The sequence below is a fragment of the Aquila chrysaetos genome, chromosome 3, assembly GCF_900496995.4.
Source record: "Aquila chrysaetos chrysaetos chromosome 3, bAquChr1.4, whole genome shotgun sequence".
Classification (NCBI taxonomy): Eukaryota; Metazoa; Chordata; class Aves; order Accipitriformes; family Accipitridae; genus Aquila; species Aquila chrysaetos.
In genome coordinates, this window is record NC_044006.1 from 58,601,684 (window position 1) to 58,620,743 (window position 19,060).

General features: G+C 36.4%; 1 protein-coding gene across 1 annotated transcript in view; it reads right to left on the reverse strand.

Annotated features, from left to right (window-relative positions):
- DNAJC1 (DnaJ heat shock protein family (Hsp40) member C1) overlaps positions 1 to 19,060 on the reverse strand; it is a 114,386-nt gene continuing 95,326 nt past the window's right edge. Inside the window, exons 9-12 of the mRNA XM_030009927.2 lie at positions 15,509 to 15,628; positions 2,285 to 2,333; positions 1,312 to 1,793; positions 1 to 217 (exon numbers count right to left, since the gene is read on the reverse strand). Of these exons, the coding sequence (XP_029865787.1) occupies positions 149 to 217; positions 1,312 to 1,793; positions 2,285 to 2,333; positions 15,509 to 15,628 (720 nt within the window). The 3' untranslated portion in view covers positions 1 to 148. The remainder of the gene's footprint in view (positions 218 to 1,311; positions 1,794 to 2,284; positions 2,334 to 15,508; positions 15,629 to 19,060) is intronic.

Here is a 19,060-nt window from a genome sequence, read left to right on the forward strand (position 1 = left end):
TAGAGATGGTATAAGATTTATTAATATTTTCTTTTACTAAGGCACATGATGTATAGAAATACTGAGGTACAAAAATGCAATTTCCTGCACATGAGATTTAAAGCCCCATTTTGACAAAGATCAGCTACATCTCTTCTGCTCAGAACATTCAGCTTTTAGCCATTTTTTTCTTTTGTACCAGTTCAACAAGCAACTTGTATCTTGCTATACACTCCTCCTAAAAGGAAAAACAAAAGTGTTAATTAAGTTTGGTATTTTAGTTCTGCTTTAACTCTATACATGCTACCTCATTCTAGAAGAGCAGCTAGGTTCTGGGGGTTGTGTGGGTTTTTAGGGGGTCTTTTTGGTTTTGCTTTGGTTTTTGTTTTTAAAGTAGTGCACTGAATTTCAGAGGGAGAATCTATGTCTAGTGAAGAGCAGATTAGAAAAATGAACTTGCAATTTACATTTCTTAATGGATAATTTCTCTCTTTAAAGAGAACACAAACCCAAGAAAACAGTTGCCCAGTACTTCTTGACAATGACTTGAAAAGCAATTATTAAACAGTTGTATTGTAACACCTATTTCAGACCAGTTATTCTGCAGATAGGTAAGATAAGACTTTACGGTCACTAACACAGCACCCACTGACACCAGATACTGCTGAACAGCTTCAGGGCCAGAGAAACACTCAAATCCCCCACCCACATTTCCTGCTTTCTCACACTGTGCTTGGCACAAATAAAATTAGGATTTTCTGCAGCTACAATGACTGAAGCAAGCAAACTAAGCTATCACAAATATTATGAAATCTAGCACAGACAAACTATATCAATGACAAATGGCTATTTTAAAAAGATTATACTTACAAAAAAGAACATTAGATAGATTATTGAGCATTTAACACTTGTAGATGGATTACTTATTTTGTTTGTTCATTGAGATGGGTTGAGAAAGGTATTGTAAAGTATAAGTAAAGCAGCTCATCAACATTTGGTTACTAACTTTGAATCAAGATTTGTTTTAAAATCTAATTTGTCCTGCAATTGAAGATCTGAAAGGCAGAGGAGAGGTAGGTATTTTAAATGAAACAGGAGGTATTTCAACATTTTCTATAATAGATGAAACAAACTGAATTAAATGAAAATATGTTTTAAATAAAAACAACAAACATGACAGTAATGCTCTTTAGGTTGATTATGTCTGGACTGATAGGCTAAGTAAAGACCTCACCTTTCTGCATGGACCCTCAGTTCATAAGGTAATCATAAACTGGTAGAAAATACATTTCCCCCCAATTTATACTACAGTTCCAACAAAACTAAGCATACCTTGCTTTTTCCAGGAACACATTTTGCTATTTTATCCCAGCGATCCGATGTTCCCTTTGGATACTGCTGCAAGGCCATTTCAAGAAGTTTCTGTTGATTTTGAGTCCACAGTTCTTCTGGGGCACGGCTTTTCTCTCTTTTTCTGCTCTCATCATCACTCTCTTCCTCTTGCTCGGTGTTATCAAAATCTTTCTGGCGTCTTCCTCTGCCCTTCTCTTCTGGTACCTCTTTCATTGCTGGTAGAGTTATTTCAGGTGCTTTGACAATTTTTCGTTTGCGGTGTCTAGTTTCACTTGCAGTGATCTCCTTTTGATCTGTTTGGACATCCCTCTGCTCTGGGATACGATCGTAGTTCCCCTCTTCCTCCTCTTCCTCCTCCTCCCTTTCTCGCTGGGTGATTATGTGGTCTGGCAAATTCACGTTGACTTTGACATTCTTGGAATTCTGGGCCAGCGTTTTAAGCTCGGAGAGCCTAATGATACCTGTTAGAAGTATTGTTGTTACACTTCTAAAAAAATAAAACCACAAACAAGCAGGGAACTGCCCGCAAATAAAAGGTACCTGGAATAATGCAGAGAGGAGAAAAAAGCTCTTCTAGATTAAGAGTTTAAGAAAAATGCTTATCAAGAAATCAAGGTACTTGTTATGAAGCAATGAATTTTGCCAATTACGAGCTTATCTGGTATGTGTGAAGTACTGGTAAGTTACCACACTGATATAAACAAACATAACACAACAGAGCCTGAACAAATGAACAAAACCCACAATAAACTGAATAAGAAAGCCTGGGAGGATGTAGCTAAAGGGAAACGTTCCCTCAGAATACCCATGAGTTCTTCGCTCAAAGTAAGGCAAGGTTGCAAAAGTCTCTCTGCAAAGCATACCTCGAAAGGTACAAAATGCACTGTATGTTTGGCTGTAATCCAAATACAGTGCTTTTTATATGCGTCAGTGAGGATCTAGGAGCACACACCTGGTGTATATGTAACAGAATCCTTCAGTTGTTTGGCTTTCATGGTAACCTGCATGAAAACAACAAAGGAATATTAAAAAATTACATTATTTGGGCTATAGAAGAATTCATTAGCAGCTTACTGCAAAATACCAATATTGAACATACATTAAATACGGCGAGGCTGATGTTCTTCTGCAGGCTTTGTTCATATACGGATCCCAAACTGGCAAAAAGAAACTTTCTAGACTTTGTCCTTTCTAAAACATTCCTAGCTTATTAAAATAATGTAAGCAATGCTACACACTTCTATTACTATCACCATAATACATCACAGTTGATATTAAAATTTTATTTTCTGTCATTGTTAAACCCTAATTCTCTAACCTAAAAATACCACAAGGAGAGGGGGGAAAAGGAAACAAATGAGTTATCTTCTATATATTGTTTCTCAATACTGAACAAAGGAACGAAATAACCCACATAAGTCCAGATGATGAAGAACGCTAATGGACAGGCATTCAGTCCCAAACTAAAATGTAACAGTTTGACTGCCAAAGATCAGCAAAAACACCTCCTAAGTCCTGATACTTCAGGATTAAAGTTTATTACTGAGAATCCAAAGGATGGAGAGCTGCCTGCTTCGGCCTCTCCATGTATACTGGAATCTGCATCCTGGGAGAAAAGTAACACCAGATTTCGCATTGTCATTTTTACTCTAAGTAAGGAAAAAACCAGGCTTTTTCCCCACCTAGAATGAGGAGCTTCCCCATTCCTAATTTCTAGACCTAACTATAGATAACAAAGATGACAAGCTTCATATAAAATTAAGATCCTTTTAATCACTTGGCATCTGTGTTATATCAAATGACCTACAGTCCAAAATTCAAGTACCACATAAACGCATCTTAAAACGTAGTACTCAAAGAAATATACACACTTATTACTGAAAATGTTTTATGAATACCAGATTCAATTTTAGTTTTTTGAATATGAGGTCTTTGTGAAGAAGCTAGAAATTGAAATCAAGTAGTCTGAGTCACCCAAATCAAATAAAACTTAAAATGTGAACAGGCAACGCACTGAATCAGAACCGATACTGCCTGGGATGGGGTAACCTGTGTTTCCTGCTATCTGAACCTGGGACTTCAGATGTTAAGATCTGTTTAATATAAGGCACTTGGTAGTGTGCTGCCCAGAGCAAAAATTAAAAAAAATACAAAGTCAGAAATTCCTCCATGTGAGATCTTATTTACCCACAATACAAATAATTTCAGCCTTTAGAGCCACAGCATAGACCTCTGCTGTTTTAGCTAATTAATGTTAACAATAACAATTATCCTCTGCATAGAGTAGCACTAGAGAACAAACCTGCCAGGGGGTTGTACAACTATTTGCTGGAAGAAGAAAAAAATATAAAGATTTGGGACTTTTGTTCTATGACAAGATTCATAAGCGAGTACTTCACTAGTTAAAATACTCTGGTACCATCTGCTTGTAGTCTAGTCTGTTTGGTTCCTCCCACCCACCTTTCTGCCCATGAAATTGCAGGACTTTGCTTTAAAAATAGGCAAGTGGTGGATCTCCTTAACAAAATGACAGCAAGACTTAACAAGGGAAAGTGGCCTCTTTTCCCTACAAACTAAGCCTCATTTCCTGGGATGATTAAGTTTAAATGAAAATTCCACAAACAAAAAAATCCCAACTCTAATTAACCAAAACCTTTACCCAGAGGTAGACATCTGGCATAGAAAACTCCAGTTTCTACCATTGCAGTATGATAAAGTTTTACTTGTTCAAAGCGAAATCTCAGAATACTAATATGAACAGATAATTTTAAGTAGCACCAACAGTTCTGTCTGTGATCTGTGTGATCCTGATTTTGAAACAGCAGGATGGATTCTCCTTGAAACAGGTGATCCACTAATAGAAATTGCCTTCCTTGAAGAGTTTATAGCCTAAAATAATCCAAATTAAAATGTTCGCGTTCCATTTTAATTATTAGCAGAGTGCCTCTATAGGGCCAATGCTTTAAAAAGCTGAGTGGAGGGGAATCCATTCTTGACTGCTGAACAGAATCGATCGTTAGTGGTGTCCTGCTATGCATCTCTTAAATAGAAATTATGTTATATAAACTGGATATAATAGATTATTTTGAAAAGAGCGAGAACAACTTGTCATGCAAACAAGTAGCTGATCCTTTAGAGCTTACGGCAATGATGCAGTGGATTCATTGCAAATATGACAAGGCATTATCTATGTACGTTCATGTATTCAAAAAAACTGTTTCTAAACCATTTTGTTATTTTTTTAAGTACTTCTTTCCAAGATTTGCAGCTTACTCATAAGGCCAAGAAGGCAGGAAAAAGACAGAAGAAAAGATTCCCTGAACACAATAGAGCAGAATAAATTGCAAGCAAAGACAGTTATACCGAGTTGCTACCTCAAAGCCAATGTTTGATTTTCTCCATGTTGAGCCTCTGACATTTTCAGAGGTTGGCAATCACATTTTATCTTTCAAACTGAGACAACACATGCAACTTAAACTTGGCATTGGAAGTGGTGCAAATCAATATGCTGGATTCAAGTTTTCTTTACAAGACAGACGTTCCCAAATTAGGTTAGTGTAGGTAACCCATAACAGATACAAATTTTGCTGCATCTTACATCTACTTGAACTGGAATCCAAACCAGTCCTCTCCACTAGAACAGTGAAGGAATAGGGTTTATTCCTAGATCCTAATGGCATTTCACATTTCCCCCTACATGCAAAAAGTTCAGAAGTAACAGTCTTGCCATAGGTTAGCTTATTTTAGATAACTTCAGCCATAATAACTTGGTGAACCCAGGTGTAGCATTTGTAGTAAGTTACTCCATTTATCACATCTAATATTTCCAAGACTTTCTCTTTTGAAGGCATTATGATATCTGTCCATACTTTGATGGACTTTCAATTTGAACATTCACCAGGTAAGCTGGAATTAACAACTGTGTGTATGGTTTAGATATTGAAAAATCTACAATTTCAAACACTGAACAAGCACCTTTAGTTGACATAAGTATGACAACTCATCAAGCTTCTTACTCACAGCTTTACTATCATCATTCACAGGTTACATGAGAAGATTATTTGTCTATTATTCTTTTTTTTTTTTTTTTTTTTTTGGTCAGCTTTCTTCTTCATACAGATGATTTTTCAAGTCCTTTTCCAGGTGCTATGTACAGTTCATGTTTACTCCAGCCCTTTTCACTTAGAGTTCAGGTATCACTTATTTAGACTTAAGATTTATTTGTCCATCAGCTTCAACTGTCATTGCCGTTAAAGATGCTGACACAGGGCAAGAATCATAACATGTCAGTATTAAACTGCTAAGGATTATTAGCAATCCAATCTATGGAACATACGAAATTGTATTTCAATTTGATCTGTTTGAGTTTAATCGTTGTTCTTTCCACTCAAATTTGCAGACTCTTCTGTTGCCAGTCCCTCCATACTTTCTGACATCCTTAATATCAATTTAAATTTCCTCTCCAGTGATGAGTAGTGTTACCTACTAGCTAGTTCTTAACAGTGATTTTAAAAAAAATAAATCGCTAAGTCATGCAATGTAAGTTAATCCATTGCTTTCTCTACTCAACTTCTTATAATAACTCGCTTATAATACTACTTTTTCATTAGGTAACAGATAACATACCTGGAAATACTGTTACTCAAAGTATGAAGCAGTTGTAGAATTACTCTTCTAGTTATTATTGCTGATTGTTCCTGCATAATGCTTTAAAATTACAGTTTTCATGTATATTAAATTATGAGTTTTAACATGACTGTGAGAAGTTGTGCTAAAAGCCTGCTGGTATTGACAACAGCTTTCACCAGAGTATTAGCCAGCCCTTAAGAAATCCTGGGTCTGGGCACATCTTGAATAGTAAGGATCAAGGCTGTGAAATTGATTTAAAACAGAAGAGGGCAGATCTCATATTCCTGCAACAGGCACACTGCATTATTTTATAGGAATCAACTTTAAACATTGCTGTTTCTATGCCCAAATAACCTAGGCATCCCTGTAGTCCACCAGGGATAACAGAAGTCACAAATAAAGTCAGGTGATCACATGCACAGTAAAACAGATTTTCTTAGAGAAAGTCGACCAAAAAAAAAAAAAAAAAAAAAAAAAAAAGTTGGATGCAAGCAATCAAATTGCTGAAGTAGAAATCAAACCATTTTACTATGGGACTTACAGAAAGAAGCTACAGGAACAGTTTGCTTCTGAGAACTCCTTTCTGAATTCAGTTTCAATAGCTCTTCAGTCACAAAAAGATTTTATTGAAAGCAAGCGCGATTAGTGGGATGATTTTATGCAATGAAAGCCAGACAGAGCTGCTTGCCTCCTGTACTGCTGACAATTAGTCCAGATCACAAGACTAGTTGCTACTCAACAAGATGCCTAGCAGTAAAAACATTCCTCATCATGACCATCCAGATGTTAAATCTCTTGTTACTCTGTTAATCTGTTAGTCTTGTTACACCTGCCACCTCTTTCAGATGGGACAATCGATGCCTCAGAGATATACAGGAGAAAAAAAAAAAATTATTGAGAGTCAGCTTAAAAGAGTCCCAGTAGCACAGGCAAAAGCAAATTTTGCTATCACATGAACGAGAGCTACTTTTCTACTTTTCATCCTGCAGGGAAGGCAGGTATAAAAAAAAAAAAAAAGCAGAGAATTGTGACAGATCTAGAGGGAAAACTCTCTAAAGTCAGGTACAGTGATTCTACTGATGCCAAACAGAGAGAAACAGCCCTTTTGCAGAAGATGAAGAGCAATTCCCCATTCCCACCGCAGCAGCCACCAGCCCATCACTTCAGCTGACCCCTCCAGCGCCACAACCAGCCCAGCTTTGCCGGGCACACACCGACAGGGCTTTGAAGTCTTCCCATTTTGCTGTCTCCTGGCAATCTTCTGTGGGCAACAATCTACCTTCCTTCTCTGTTGATTAGGATTGCACCAGATACTTACAGAATTAAAATCTCTTGGGTTCTGACAACATTCTGAGAAAAAAATGTGGGGTTTGTAGAGGAAGAAATAACCCATGTCGCTTGGCTTCCCAAACGTATATAACCTTCTTGCAAGGAAGGATGATACGTTACTGTGCTACTGAAAACTAGAGGTTCTGACAAAGTTGTTTACTATTCTTAGCATCTTCCTGAGCAGAAGTTCTCTAAAAAATTTACTAAAGCTGCCACAATTTCTCAGCATCAACTATCAGAAATTTGCTGTCCCAGTAGCAGTGTTCTGTTCACCCAGCTGTTACCTTCCTGCATGTTCTCCGTCTAGTTATGTCATGCAAAAATGCCAAGATCTGTGGAATTATGGAAAAAACCAATGTGGAGACAGCCTGTGAGTAGTTGAGGCTAATACGCAGCAATGAGGAATTTCTCGAATCTTTGAGGCTAATTTGAGTTATAATCACATTTTTCTCATAAAAGCAAGCCAGACACAGGATTTTAACCCCTTCCTGGTTTTGTCAAAGTAGTAGGTTTTTGCAGATCTAACCTTCCAGAACAGCACAGAATAAATTGCCAAACTTGAAGTTCTCGCTTTAAAACTAAAATACTACCTGCTGCACTGAGTTGTTCTTCCACTCTAGATCTAAATACCTTTTTCATAGCAACCACAATTGTATCAAGAACTGTTTGACCCAAGTCAGACAACAATAATGACCCATTATTTTCATGTGACAGACTCAAAATTCGTTGCTTTATAAACTGCCTTACCTTACATACACTAAAAGGGCTGCTAAAATTGTCCTCCAGTTTTAACAGATTGGTGAAACTTCAAATACTGAGGCATCACGCTAAATCATTCTCAATTTTTGAAAGTATTTGCAACTTACTAGATCTCTTGAAATATTTCAAATATGCACCTTTGTTTTGGCACTGCTTGTAACAGTTTGCTTAGTAGATTGTTAACAATTTTCCCAAAAGTATGTAACGTAACTAGTCTTTATCCACTGCATAAATGACATGTTGAACTTAATGCTAACATAGCAAATGAGTATTTTAAGGACATTGTACTTTTTTTCTTGAAAAAACTAAGAAACATATTACGAATTTAACTGAATTTGCTTAGACCAACCAGTTGCAGCTGGCAACAGTACAGTTTTCTTATGGTTACAGACTTTGAAGCCATGTGTGATTCTGAACCTTGCCACTATCTCCCGATGGAGAAGAGGTAACTACCTCAACAGAAATCCCCCAAACAACTGTGAGCTTAATTATGAAGCAGTTTAAGATGTGGCCTGCAAAAATGGCAAACTTGGCCTAAATCACCAGATGTAGAACACTAGCCTCTCTCCAGTTTAAGCGCCCAAATAGTTAATTCAAAGCAGCAGCAGAATTCCTCCTTTTTTCAGGACACAGAAAGAGGAAGAACTCAGCAACTAGAATTGTCATGATGCTGGAGTCTTCATACTATGCTTTTTTTTTTTATTTTTCTGTCAGTTAAAGCCCATGTTTGAAAGTCTTTAGCTCAATACTATGGGCACTCATGTAGGAGAGAAGTTTGGCTCAAATGCCCATTGCAACAACTGCCTGGGCATCTTATTTTCTGACTGTTGATGCAAAATGCATTACCTTTCCTGAGAGTCAGAAGATTTGAATTCTGCAATGGAATTCAAACCCAGCTCACCAGGATGTATATGGGATCTTACATTAATTCAAGCCCCTCTAAAAAGTTGCAGCATCACTGGTTTGACCACCCCACAAGCCATCTATTTCAGTTAAAAGTTGGTGTCCCATTGTCTTCTGTAAAAAAATTTTCTCCTCTAAGTGAGAAGAATGCTCTGGTCATGCTTTATGAGTAGGAAGTCAATCCGTTTGCATTTGGGTGTAAGATGCATTGTGCTGCCCAATTCTGCAAAAACGGTAGAGGCAACTGTAGAACTGCACAGAGGAAAACTTTTTACAATGAGGGAATTGTAAACAGCAACCACCTTTTCCTCTCCTCCAAGTATCAACAGAGACATTCTGGTGTGTCTGTAGGATTAGACAAGTGTTTCGAAGATTTCACTCTCAGATTGAGGGATCTACATGACCTACATACGACGTAAATCCCATCTTAGATATTCATAACCTCTTTTGGACTTCAGTCCAAAGCTAGGTCTTTATACTTCAATAAGCAACTGGAAGAACTATTGATTACGTAAATATATGCAAGCTGCTAAGGGTGAATGTTTCAGAATATCCACAACTGGAGAGCACAGCAATTAACACAGACATAGTGTACAAAATGAAGTGTAAAACAGACTTAGGAAAACAATCTCCAGAAGCAAAAAAAACCTAATAAATTAATGAACTTTTACATACGGATCATTTCTCGTACAGATGGTTTTTTGCTGGCAAGGGAAAGAGCTTGCATTTGTCAAAAATAAGAAATCTAGTTTAGAATGGCGTGTAAAGTACAATGAGTATGAACTCATGCAGTCAGGCTTAAAGGCTGAAACTGTTGTTTGGACATACAAGAGATACCGCAAAATAAGCACACCCCCAAAACCTTATGCTTTTGGGTTTCATGATAATTCAGAATGTCTGCTCAAATATAGCCACCTGTCTATTGTTTTGCTGTCTACCTTAGTGTTTTTCTATACAGGCAGCAAATTCCAGTCAGTCTGTTTTTGCAACACAAATGCATGAGATTAGTGACTGCAGGAGCAAACAGAATCAGTTTAAATCCTGTAAGACAAGTGAATGATATTACTTCACAAGTATGAAATCTGAGATCTCTTTGCTTTTAATTTAAAAAACCTGTACCTAATAATCACATTAAAGTCCGTTTGGCATGCCAGACAGCTTTTACTTCCTCTGTTATTTTTACAATTTGAACATCCTTTGTAGTTACTGAAATTAATTTATGCCTTTCAGCAAATATTTTTTTAAAACTTTTTATCTATAAAGGTAGGTATTGTCAAGTACAATATACTTCTATAATTTCACATCTAAGTGCTTTTACTAAATTTTTGAATTCAGCAAAAGCTGACAATCATTGTTATAAATCTTTGTAAGGCTTAGCATTTGTCAAATCAAACAATATCATTTTTGCAGAAATAGTAGCCTTGAAACTCCATTCCATTCATTATTTATATGACATTATAGGGTGTTCACAGTGCTTAGGAAATTCAAACATAACTTTTAAATTTTGTTTTAAAAGGTCAATTATTTCCTTAAGTATTGGAGGACAGGAATGAGAACTAACCCTGGAGCAACAAATTCAGCAAGGAAAATAGGTCAAAGAACAGATGTTTAGAGGATGACAGAGAGCAGTGGTACAGGTAACCAGGTCAGCAGGCAGGAATCCTGATTAGAGTTAACTGAACTCCATTTCCCTTTCGTAATCAAAATACTTAAAAATCTAATTTATAACACCAGCCAATTGCAATAAAAATTACTTAAAGAGCTGTAGCAGCTCTCAGTTGTGAAAGCAGTAAGTTTTCATTATACTAAGCCAGTTGAAAATCATCTTTACAGGAAAAGATTGCTAAATTCCCAATATGCACATATTAAAATGACAATTAGCAATTTAAATAATTAAACATACTGATAAAATGAGCACAACTTAACCTCATCTATTTTGGGTTGATTATTCATTGGCTGTTAAAAGATGTCTTCCTGAAGAGAGACAAGATAAACATATCCTGTATTTAACATGACAAAAGTTAAAGTCATAAGCCTTCTTACAGTATGTCTGCACCACAGTTGCAAGCTTAACCTAGCTCTAAGCTGAAAAGCATAGGAATATGTTGCAAAGATACTTATGCTGGTATCACATGAGGCAGCATAAATAGAAACAGTAGAGCTGAATGAACTCAGGAGCACTACAGCATGGACAAAGCTGGCTGTTGTTGGATTTTGGCTGGCACTTTCCCAGTGGCCTGCATCACATTGTGTGGAAGTACCTGTTTGGACCTGTTTGGATAATGGGCCTTACAGTAATCCTTATTTGTGCAGTATTTTGGGAAATAACAATTAACAAACTTAAATGTCTACAAACCACCAATTTGAATAGTAGTAGAAAAGAAAAAAAATCTCAAAGAACACCTTGTTAGGAATTACTGAATTTGAGAACAGTCAAGCTAAGGTATACTATAGTGACTATCTGGCTTTAATTTTACATTTTTTTAAGATTAGTTCACACATGCTTCCAATTGTAGGGAAGGTTTTGTTTCCTCCCCTTTTCCTCCTAGATAGCTTACACTTGCTAGTCCAATCATAGACCATATGAAGAGAACGACCTAACTTCAGGCAGAATCACTACATTGCTGATGTTTCCTGCAGATGTTTGTGTAACCTGTTCTCAAAGGCCTGCAAATACAGAGCGTCCACAGCAGCTTATTCCACTGCTTTATCATCTCCACTGTAATTCTTTGCCCCTCAATGTCCAACTCTGCAGCCTGTGATAAAATTTGAGGTAATTACTTCTTGCCCTATAAAACTAATACACAAGTGCACAAGCCCCTTCCTCTTTACAGTTTTCTTTTTATGTAGTTGAATACTTACATCCTCAGTTCATATTTTATTTCAGTTCAACAAAATTAAATCCTTCACAATCTTTCCTTGCAGGTCACACTTAGAGACCTATTATTCTCTTCATTCTCATCTGGATTCTCATATTGAATCACGTGTTTAAGTGCAATACTGAAAACTAGACACAAACTAAGGATGTAGATGCAGGTTTACCCTCCTCTGTTTGTATATTGTCAGTAAGATGCTTGCCTTTTTCACAACAACTTGCTGTTTGTTGACTTGTATCTAGCTCATTATGTCCGCTAATCCCCACATTCCTCCTGCTTAAGAGCCACCCCTAGCCAGTTTGGCACCTTTTATTTGTGAACCTGATCACCATCTTGCTATGTGTCCTTGCATATATTGCCTCTTTAACTTTACCCTATTTTTTGCATCTTATTTTTCCTATTTGTCCTGACCTTTTTGAATTCTACTCATCTTCCAATATACTTTCAGTTCCTCTGCGCTTTGTAAGATTTACATGTGCTCACCAGATTCTGGAGTATCAAAGTCATGTTCTAGCAAAATCAAGGAAGAATTTTCCAAGCTGAACAAATCTCTCTGGAAATGAGTCAGACACACAAACTTTTGGGGCCTTCTTTGTATGTGAAAAAGCAGTATTAAAGCTCCAAGCATTAGACACTTCCCTTTATACTGTTCCAAAACTCATTAACATAATGGCAGGAGGAAAATTCAGAAATATATAAAAACAACTCCAAAACAAATAAACCCACAAAACTAAGTTAAAACAACACCATGAAGCTGAAAAGTTCATAAAAGCCAAGAACACTCTCCTCAAGTCACTTCATCCTCCTTAAAAATTGCCAGTGGAAATGAATATAGCTTGATGTAAGAATTTACTTTTTTTAAAAAGGAAGGAGTTTAAGACAATTTTAAATGGAATTTCTTTGGGGTAGAGGAAGTGAATTTCACTGATGCTTTTCTGGTATATATGAATGGTTTCAGCTTATTCTTTAAGAAGTATTGAAATATTTTTCTAACCTTTTTTTGCTGAGGAAGAAAGCTTTGAGACAGAAGCAACAATGGAGAGATCATTTTGGACTGGATGACTTTGAACTGTTTTTATTAACACCTATTTAGCTAATCTACTATTAAAAAGGGTTTGAATGCTTAAAATCTCATGGAAACAAGCACACTGTTACCATGTCAATCCTTTCTGCTATAGTTCTCTAACTGTGAAAGGAAAAGCAAGCCTTACTGCTCTTGATACTTTACAGGAGAAGAAAACACGCAGAAAGTGGTCTCAAGTTTTTAAAAGGTATTTCCTGTGTCAGAGAAAATGTCGGAAATTTGCCCTTGAATGTTTTTCTTTTTTAAGACCTAGTGTATTTGCCAAATAATACACACTTCAAACTCCCTCTGGCTTGACTAATGTTAAATTAGCTATAAGCAAGGGATTCCCAAACTCTGCTACACAAGCTTTTTCAAAACAGCACCTCATACACCAAAACTTATCTCCCTGCACCTCTCCCAGTGGAAACAGGGAACAGTTGTTTGGGCAGCAAATGCTGCCTGCACATGCAAACACCTCTTTTTCTTGCACAAAGTTTAACAAAACCAGAAGTCTTTCCTGCAGTTTTAGCGTAACATTTCTTATCCAACTATGGTGATGCCCAAGCAAAATAAGAATCCTTGCTGTAAATTTAGATGCTATTCTATGTCACCTTCAACAAACATAAAGGATAAGCTGTACATCTTGTTTAATAGCTGAATAGATATATCTGAAGTAGTTCCCAGTTTCAGCATTGCTGATACCGATTCAATAACAGTTTGAGATCCAGAGAAGTTTCCAGGAAGCTTTTGTTTAAGCGTTTCCTCTTAAAACGTAATTGCTGCAACTCCATGCAATGCAATGATAAAAGTAACAGAAACTCTAATGTAGTCTGTGCCAGGAAGGCTGACCCAGCATTATCAGCGGTTGGAAATTTTTAGAGAAGTAAAAACTTGTGTGGAGAACACTTATATTAATCAGAGTTGGAGGTCACTGGAAGTAAAAAGGATTACACGCAGACCTTTCTCCCCAAATAAAAATCCCTGAAAATTCCTTTTTTTCATACAAGAAAATGACAGCTCATAGAACATAAGCCTTTCTTTCATTTCTCTTTCCAATTCACTGAAACGAAAAGCATGTTGCTCAAGACTTCTCAGCTAATGGAAGAAGCAACTGAGCTTTGTTTTTTCTTTCTAGTACTGGATGTGTGGCCAAATATATTACGCAAAGGATTCTTAATAAAGACCGTTTTTACATCTGCATCAAGGAATAGAGCAGAAAATGGGTGCAAAAGGAATCTTAAGATAGTGTTAGTTTTGTGGAATGGTTCCACATATACCTATCACATGTCTGTATTATCAGTATCAAGCAAATTAATCAGTTTTTCCAACGCAATCTCAAAAGATCTTTCCCATGCATACCACGTACTACCAAGCCATATGAAATATTTTTGCTGTTAATATCTGCTTAGTAAAATGTAGCACCTTCTTAATAAAGTCACTCCAATTCAGTAGTATAAATACTTCAAGGAGTATGATAAACAAGACTAAACAGAACAAACAAAAAAAAGACCTAATTTCATCACTTGCATAGCAGGTTAGTGACTTCTTCCTTACATCTACTTATTTGCAAATAATATGTGTTGTTCTAAAATGATAAGAATGCAAATGGCTTGTTTTCTAGTATATGTAACAGAACTGTATAGATGCATTAAGTCTTTAAAAATAACTTCTAAAAATATCTTTTTGTGATTATATCAACGGGGGAAAAAAACCACTTAAGAAGTATGCAAATTGCCCAGAAGGCTATAATGGGTTATACTTCACACTAGCCAGAGGCTTTGTTTCCCATTATTTAAGATAATTCCCAAAATATAATAAATATAGAACATCTAATCTGAAAATGTACATCAACAGATTTGAACATTATTCTCATTAACCTCTCCAGAGCCTATAAAATAGGGTCAGCTGAAAGGGCTTTCAAATGGTCCTCAGCAGACACTACATCATGTTCTAGTGATCTATTGCTTGAAAAGGAAAAGTCTTTTACAGCCTAGCCCCTAAGGGTTTTAAGATCCTAACACTTAAAATCTGTAAGTACAAGCTTTCTTTGATATCTGGTACAATACTATAAAATATGAATTAACAAGGATATTAATCATTTGACACAATATCATTATTAACTATGCTATAATCCAGAAAAAGGGACTGAACTGGTGTCATATGTATAACTCATTTTAAAGTTTGTAAAGATATTTCAGTTTAATTAATGGAAACCACCTGTCTAAACACCATTAGCTCATCTACATCTTTTAAGGACTGGCTTGAAACAGAAATGTAATCTTTAACCAAGTCACACAAACATTTGCTTGCAGCGAAAGGAGGTTGCTACAAAACCCGAAGCGCATTGTTTTTCTGTTATTGGGTTACAGTAGCTCAGGACTTTAAGCACCAGAATCCCCCGTCCAGCTGATCAGTTACAGCTGTTAATTGTGGAGGGAGAAACTGGCTGACATCTGCTTCTAGCATAGTTAGTTAATGGTTCACTTCCAGGTCCTAAAAGGATTGTAGTCCCTCTCAAAAGACAATGTCGGCCCCCATATACGTTTGCCTTCTACACTGCCTGTCTTGTTCTGGTTTGTCATTCTCTATACAATGCAAATCTGAGTGAACTCACATCTGCCACTGATCGACCCAATTCGTGAGCAATCTTTTCCCATCGACCTGGGGTCCCCCCTGGGAACTTAACCATACTTCTTGTCAGCTGGCTGAGGTCCTCCTCTGTCCATTCAGGTGCCTGTAAAACATTTGTAAAACATTCATTACACTAGGATATTGGACATATTTTTGTGAGGTAATATACTGAAAAGACCTTGAAACAAATTAATCAAATGGTGTAAGAGAGAGAGAGAGGGGGGGGGGGGGGGGGAGAGAGAGAGAGAGGGGGGAGAGAGAGAGGGAGAGAGAGAGATAGTTTCAAGTAGCTGGCTACCATCTCCCTGTGCTGTTGCTGAAAATGCATGGAAACAACAGACCAACAGTAAGATATAAAAAAAATCCTTAAAACTCAAAAAATGCATTTTGTATATTGTACACACTAACACATTTAATTTCTATCAACATTTATACAATGTACATAACACTATAAAATGCAGTAAAGGTAAAAGGCAACAATACTTTTATGGAAGATTAAATCACAGCTTTAGATGCAAAATTTTAGCCATTTATTTAATTGCACATGTAAGATTTTTCAGCAGAGACAAAGAAAATATCCTTGTTCTTACATTTTAAAAAAGCCTCTAAATAAAACAGAACAGTCATTTTAGCTTCTTCTCACTGTAATCATCCTATGTTTTAGCATTCTGGGATGATTCAGGAATGAAATCTGTTGATTCTGATACTCAATTAAGACTCTTAAACAAACACACATGCCCCCCCCCCCGCCCCTGCCCCAAACACGGTTATGCCACAAAACCAAACCGGATGCTTCTATCACCCAATAACCAAAAGATATAAAAATGTTTTGCTCTGACTACATAAGACAATCTGTTAAAAATAACTGTCTTCATAACGGCCAAATAGAGGTGAACAGAGCAAGGAACACACAAGTACAGCAGTTTAAGGCATGAAGTCACGCTTGCCTCAGAAGGCAAGACGCAGTGACCGTCTCTGACATTTACAGCATCTTTGGCAGCGACCGCAGAGCCAAACGTTTGTTACCATCAGTAGTTTGCCATTTTATTTATTTTTAAGGAATTCTTTATGACATACCTCTTCTAATCACCATTTCCGATAATGAACAGGCACCTATCAAGCAGTTTGCATTACAGAGCCATCAGCACAGAACAACAGTCAGAGGTGAGTGACCCCAGGGACCATCTCCACAACTACAGCAAAGCTTCTCCCTGACACTAATCCTGCCTGTCATTCTCCCACTGTGCTCTAACCACACTGACATCCGCCTGCCGCACCGCAAGCTTAACGGGGCCCTTCCTGACTTTTTACTGTCTCCCCCAATCAATGGTTCAAGCGTGCTCTTTTCACCATGTCCAAATGGCAGCTTCACTCATAATCAAAGTGCATTGCTCCTGTTAAAGGGCTTCCCGAAAGGCTCCACCATTTGCATTCATTTGCAAAGCAAACTACTTTTATTCACTTTGTTCTGCTATCAAGAGTGTTCCCTGAAGCAGATAAATTGGCATAAATACAACCTGCCACTTAAAAGACAGTAAATAATAGCCAATAGTAGCAAGGATTTCATCAATCGTCCTACTTTGGATCCACGTAGTCCTTTATTCCATGCTGAAAGCCTCAGACGTTCATATTCGGATAGTTTTTAATACAAGTATAAAATGAATTGTCTATGATGACTCAAATGCAAGACACTTAAATCGTGTGTGTGTGTGTGTGTGTGTGTGTGTGTATGTGAGAGATCTCGCACATACATTACATGCATTATCATACAATTACACTCTGGCCTACAGAAGAAACGATAAATGCATAGAAAATCTCCACATAACACCTTATTAATTCTATTGTAGTAAACAAGTTAATATACTCTATTTATTTGTTATATTGTACTCCATATATATATATATTTTGTACTAAAATATTTCTCAGAGATTTTTAGAAGGGAAGATTTGGAGTACTTAATGTTCTACTTATAAAAATTTTCATCACTAATTTAAATGATGAATTCTTCTAAGATTTTTGGTTAAAAGCCTTTTTTCAAAAATTAGTCAAATTTCATACCTCAAAATTAGCCCTAATAAGCAGTTTACTGTAATTTTTTTATTTAATTTGTATTAAAACTTTGTGACATTTTGTTGGTGTTTTGGAGGGTTTTTTTTGTTGTTGGTTTGTTTGGTTTGGTTTGGTTTTTTTTTTTCTTAATAGTAAATTCACAGCTATTCTCTCTTACCATATCCAAAGCATATCTAAGCAATTACACACAGAAATCAAGATCATCTTTTCAGTGATGTACGCATCGGAAGCTTTCTGGTAAGTTTTATTTTCAGACTTTTTCAGTAAGCTTTGACTTTCCTAGGTGCTCACAAGTTTACTAACAATTTGTAAATATTAGAGAACTCATAAGGTTATCTTCCTAAATAATGGACAAAACTACAATCATTCTGTAGATCTGTAGCTAATTACATAGCTAATTCACAGCACAAGAATTCATTAGCTACGTTAAAATATCAACTTGTTAATCTTATTTCAAGCTGACAATAATTTTAGAATGTGATGATCTAAAACATTTATAAATTTGAAAAATCTTTGAAAAAGCTTTTAGAAAATCCACCTTCAACTGCTAAAGCTGTAAAAGAGCTTCTGTGAATTTGCAGTTCCTCAGCAACAGTTAATTGTGTCTTTAGATGCAACAGCGCCTACTGTGATCCAACTACTACAAGCAGCTATGAGGGTGGTCATGGTGTGAATGTATTCTCCCCATTCTAATCTGTAGCCAACTGTAACTGTGAGAGTCAAATAAATGCATAAACATACTGCTTTGTCACCTAAAACCATGTGTGTCCAATATTACTGAAACACTGGGCCAAAATTCATCTCTTCAGTAAAGCAATGGAAGACACCACATGGTGAGGAGACAGCTGTTGTTACTACACAAGCATTCAGATTTTGCATCAAAAAAGCCCCATTCTGGGATTAACTCCCCATACTGAATACAAAATTAAAAGTACAGAGTTATGGTCTACAGTCTTTAAAATGAAAATAAGTTACAAGTGTTAGATATAAAAAAATTCATAGCATTCCCATAAATAATAATCCTTTAACATGTTTTATTATACATAGCTGGCAATATTGAAGGATTAGTTCACCCAAACCACTATGCACCTTCTACAGAAATGAAATATCAATGTGGTTTATTGTTTAGCATCACTCTTACATGTGCATCTGCACTTGGCAATTCCATACCACCTCTTTCAGCATGACAGAGCTGTACGCTATTAGGATTTTTTTTTTTTTAATATGAGCAACTCTATTTTCAATTACATTAAAAGAAAATTTTTAGACAACAAAGCATTTGTTTTCAAGAAAACAGTCTGACTTGTTTAGACCTGTTAACATTAATAAGTATAAAACTATATACCCTTTTATTGATAAAATTGGGAAGTGGCTATTGTTTGAGAGTTTGTAAAGAAACTTTTAAAGTTATTTATACTGACTTGACAATATGAGTTAATTGGATTTTTTAGATTAAATTTTAGCT